Source organism: Sinocyclocheilus rhinocerous, unplaced genomic scaffold, assembly GCF_001515625.1.
Source record: "Sinocyclocheilus rhinocerous isolate Xijiao unplaced genomic scaffold, SAMN03320098_v1.1 scaffold1144, whole genome shotgun sequence".
Lineage (NCBI taxonomy): Eukaryota > Metazoa > Chordata > Actinopteri > Cypriniformes > Cyprinidae > Sinocyclocheilus > Sinocyclocheilus rhinocerous.
This window is the reverse complement of record NW_015654501.1, coordinates 211,791-216,186: the sequence shown is the minus strand read 5'-3', so window position 1 is coordinate 216,186 and position 4,396 is coordinate 211,791. Positions and strand designations below refer to the sequence as shown.

The 4,396-nt window shown below is 37.6% G+C and overlaps 1 protein-coding gene across 1 annotated transcript in view; it reads right to left on the bottom strand.

Annotated features, from left to right (window-relative positions):
* Nucleotides 1-4,396, bottom strand: part of fndc4b (fibronectin type III domain containing 4b) — an 11,391-nt gene extending 6,995 nt beyond the window's left edge. Inside the window, exons 1-4 of the mRNA XM_016523927.1 lie at nt 4,034-4,396; nt 3,885-3,980; nt 1,413-1,528; nt 1,049-1,253 (exon numbers count right to left, since the gene is read on the bottom strand). Coding sequence (XP_016379413.1) covers nt 1,049-1,253; nt 1,413-1,528; nt 3,885-3,957 — 394 coding nt within the window. The 5' untranslated portion in view covers nt 3,958-3,980; nt 4,034-4,396. The remainder of the gene's footprint in view (nt 1-1,048; nt 1,254-1,412; nt 1,529-3,884; nt 3,981-4,033) is intronic.

Below are 4,396 nucleotides of genomic sequence, written 5' to 3'. Positions count from 1 at the left end.
GTGATGTCTCGTGAAAGCTCGAGAGGGAACCAATGTTACACCGTGTCTACGGACGTGAGTGGCGCGGCGCAACAAATCCCGACAGAAAACTGCTGCCGGGTTCTATTTATGACGTGCTGACACATTTCAAATGGTTTTCAACGGTCGTTTGATCGCGTCCAGTGTAGGCAGACTTTAGCTGTTGTAGACACGGTGTTACTCACCTATTGAGAAGAAACAAAGCAACCTCGGCTCCGATCGCAGGCCTTCCGCTCCTTGAGTTCTCTCCAGCGCTGGAAAGCTGATCTGATATTTACACGGGTCCTACTTCTTGCCTTAAGCCTTCTTTTGTTCCGCAGACGTTTTCCTCTTTTGTTTTTTATCCGCCATCTCTATCTTTCTGTCGCTCGGCTCGGCTAATGTCCGTTATGTGCACTGAACACTCTCCTCCACATCATGAGTAGACACGCCCCTTACTGCTGATTGGCTACAAGTTTGTTTTGCTAATCGGCCCGAATCAGTTTTCTAAAGCGTTTTTGAAAAATTGCTTACCCCACCTTTAACATACTAATAAAATGTTTTGTGGAATTTATTTCATGTCTGTTTGCATTGTGTTCATTATATTCTCAAAATAATCATAGCGGATATATATTATGTACAACTTTCTCAAATGCAAAAATGGCCAAAAACTTCCTGTTCATTAGGAAATACATCAGCAGACTAATTATTGATTTACATCACATGCTACATATTTTTGTGAGATAAATTCAGAATTGTGAAAAGTAAACTTGGAATCGCAAGAAAAGTCAGAACTGTGAGATATAATTTCATAATTGTGACATGAAAACCTGGAATTGCAAGAAAAAAGTCAGAATTCTACATTTAAATCTTGAAATTCTGATCTTGAAAAGTCATAATTGTGAGATAAAAAGTCATAATTACCGTTTTTTTTTTTCCAGAAACAGGCTTCCATATAATTTCACATAAAATACATGAACTGTACTTCATTAAATGTATGATATTGTACAAATGCTGTGATCCAGTTAAAATATCCAACAGACATGTTTACCTTGATCCATCATGGTGGATTGAATATGTTCAGACTTTTTAAGCGTCCTGAAGTGAATCTTTTTGCTGGCCAGACTCTCTCCATAGAGTCCAACGGACTGGACCTGGATAATATAATCCGTGTCTTCATCCAGATCCCAAAGTATACAAGCACGACTGGTCGTGTTCACCTCACGAATGAAACGCTGCATCAGCCCGTCCTGACGCTAAAACACGCACACCCACACACACACACACACACACACGTTTAAGTCTAAGCACATGAGGATTCATCAGAGGGTAAATTTATTGCAGATATCAAATGTCAGACTTCTGCAATTATTATAACGACCCGTAGGGCTGTATTTGTAATAACTTTGTTTGACCTGCTGTGAGATGGCAAAGCCAATTACGGTCTCTCCCTCCGGAATATTCCAGGACACGGTGGCCGAATCCGCCCGCAGGTGAGTAACAGAGACATTGACAGGAGCAGCAGGGCGGTCTGTGAAGCACAAATCACCAGCATGAATCATTTATTAGCACAACCCCAAACATATACAACTGAAATTAAAACTGAACTATTCAATAAAACATTCAGGCTCCATAAACGTCATGTTTGAAAAGATGAAACCTTGTTACTGTTGCATGCAAAAGGGTGATGTTTGTGAGTTATTTTTAGATGCTTTAGTTTTTTTTTCTGTCTCCGTTTCCCCAAGACATCCAAAGGCCAACCTGACATCGGCTCAGTGAACAACTACAATAATGCAGTTCATAAATATGCAACACTTCTGTATTTAGCTGATTCACTCTGCTGGGACATTATGCAAATGAATTCTAATTTTAATTATTTTCTTTAATGGGATCAGCGTGACTCAGTTGGACAAAATTAGTGGTAAACTCTTCTTTGCCAAATCTCTGACTTTATGCGCCAGCATGAAAAATCTGTTTGACAGAAAAGAAGGACTTTTGGTTTTTAACCAACACCCAACAGCATATTCTTAATATAAAAATAATTCTTCAAAACAGTATAGTAAGGATAACTGTAAATCTATTTAGAAATAACCTGTATTGTGAAACACACTATAGAAATAAATATGCTATGAACTAACAATCATACAACATAACTAAAAATCATATAAATATATAATTGTATATATAAATATGTAAATACACAAAATAAAAATATGCATATGTATATAAAATATTTATCTGATTGTAAATTATGATTTATGATTAAGTAATGTATGTGTGTGTGTGTAAGCTGTTTTTCAAGTCAAAAATATTACTTAAGACTGAATCAACTCAATAGCTTATCATATAAAAGTGACATTAAAGGTAGAAATAGCTCCTTAGGGTAACCATGCATATATTTTCCATATATTTTTTCAAAAATTAATGGTATAATACACAAAAAGCCTAAGATCTCTCAAAACAAAAATGACAGGAAATGGTTTGCAGAACAAAACTTGTATGTGCTGTAATTTGTATACATGTAAATTACATACATTTTTAACATTTGGCATTTTACCAATATCCAATGATTTCTTGTATATAAATATATATATATATATTTACGGTATATAGAGGACATATATGCTTGAACCTGGTTCCCTGTTAACAGCTCTTATGTACATTCAGCTGCACCGACATCTTTATTTTCTTAAGTATGCTTTCTAACCAGAGCTCATGCATATATTGGCATGAATTACTTCAAGAGGTAGATAAAATACAATTCAATTACTAAGATGACTGACCTATGCACAAAACAATCTACACCAGCCTTCTCTTTGTTAATACTGCATGCATTTGCAAAATGATAATCAACAGAAAGGTTAACATCTACTGAATACAGTTTCTGTGAATATGCACACGAGCACATTTTCTTTAAATAATAGGTTTAACAAAGTGCATATTGATTACATGTACAAATCAATAGAAAAAAAACTTTTAGTACATTTCTTTACATGGTACGGCTCAAAATGTCATAATAGAGCCCTGCTGTAACAGCAGTACACTAAACCCAATCTATGTGTCCATTTCAAAGCCAAACACCCCCTTGTAAATAATTTAGTCCCCAATGAGAGCACAAATTCGGGCCCGGCAGGGCAATTGAGCCAGTGTTTTAGGATCAAACACATTCACAGAGCTCAGCAGGAAAGCAAACATTGCGTCAGAGGGATGAGTAACCGCACTCATCCTTTTATCTTGCTATTTGCCAACAAAAGAGAAATTCAGCTCAATGTAACGAGCCAAGGTCAATGCTAGGTGAACATACATCATTGTGCATGGTTTCTGGTAAAACAGGCTAATTAAGAATAAGTGCACTGAGAGAGATGCCAGTCTTTCAATTAACTGTGGAGTTTGATGTAATTACAGGTTTGGCAGTAGTTTAAATGACTTTGCGTGCATTGAAGAGTGAGCAAAATGCCCAGACATTTCGTAAATGAATGTTATATATTAGTGTAAAGTAGCAAAAAATCACAGATGAACCTAATGAAATCATGTGTAATACAAGAAAGCAGTAGTTTGAGACCATATTTCCCTTTTGAACATATAATCCATCATTTTTACCTATTGCACTGGCACTTAAATGTCATGATTTGACATGCTCTGGCTCAGGTCATTCCCTCAGCAATATCTATGGGCCATTAAATCAAAGACAACGACTAACAGAGTAAAAGCAATTTCCTTAATGTCTTCCTGCTTATATTAAAAACACTGAAAGCATTACATAACAGAGCCTTCTCTTATGCTTGACTGTAGTCATGGTGACCAACAAGCATAAAGAGATACACGCTGCGTTTTATCTTTATTATGAGTCAAACTGTATGACACAGAGGCAAAATAAGTTGACTTACTCGCCCCTGCAAAGCAGATGTGGCATCCAAACAGAGACAGAACGAGGCTCATAAAAGTGACTAGGTGAATCATATCTTCCTGAAGAGTTAATCCAGATGAGCGACGCCGATTTCCACGGAAAAGTAACCTGAACTAAACATTTCTCCAGCTATTACATGGTTATCAATAGCGCATTCGTTTGCAACACTTGTACATTGTGATTACGAAGATGATAAACAATCTAAGCCAGCATCATCCTCAGCATCCTCTCAGTCTGGAGTCCAATGCGCCTCAATCTGTTGCCATCCGAATCCGCAAAGAGCGAGGAAGACGCTTCCGTTGAGACAATTTGAGAGCGAAATCACACTTTTCACATCCTTTCATCGATACTACAAAGGAACGCCAGCCTCGCCACCAGTTACATCCGCTCGCCGCGCGTCTAATGTAACGCGTAAACGCGTGGCGTCCATCGCAAAGCTCGCGCTCGCCTTCCTCACTTCATGCGCTCGTGTAAGACGCTGTAAGAATACCA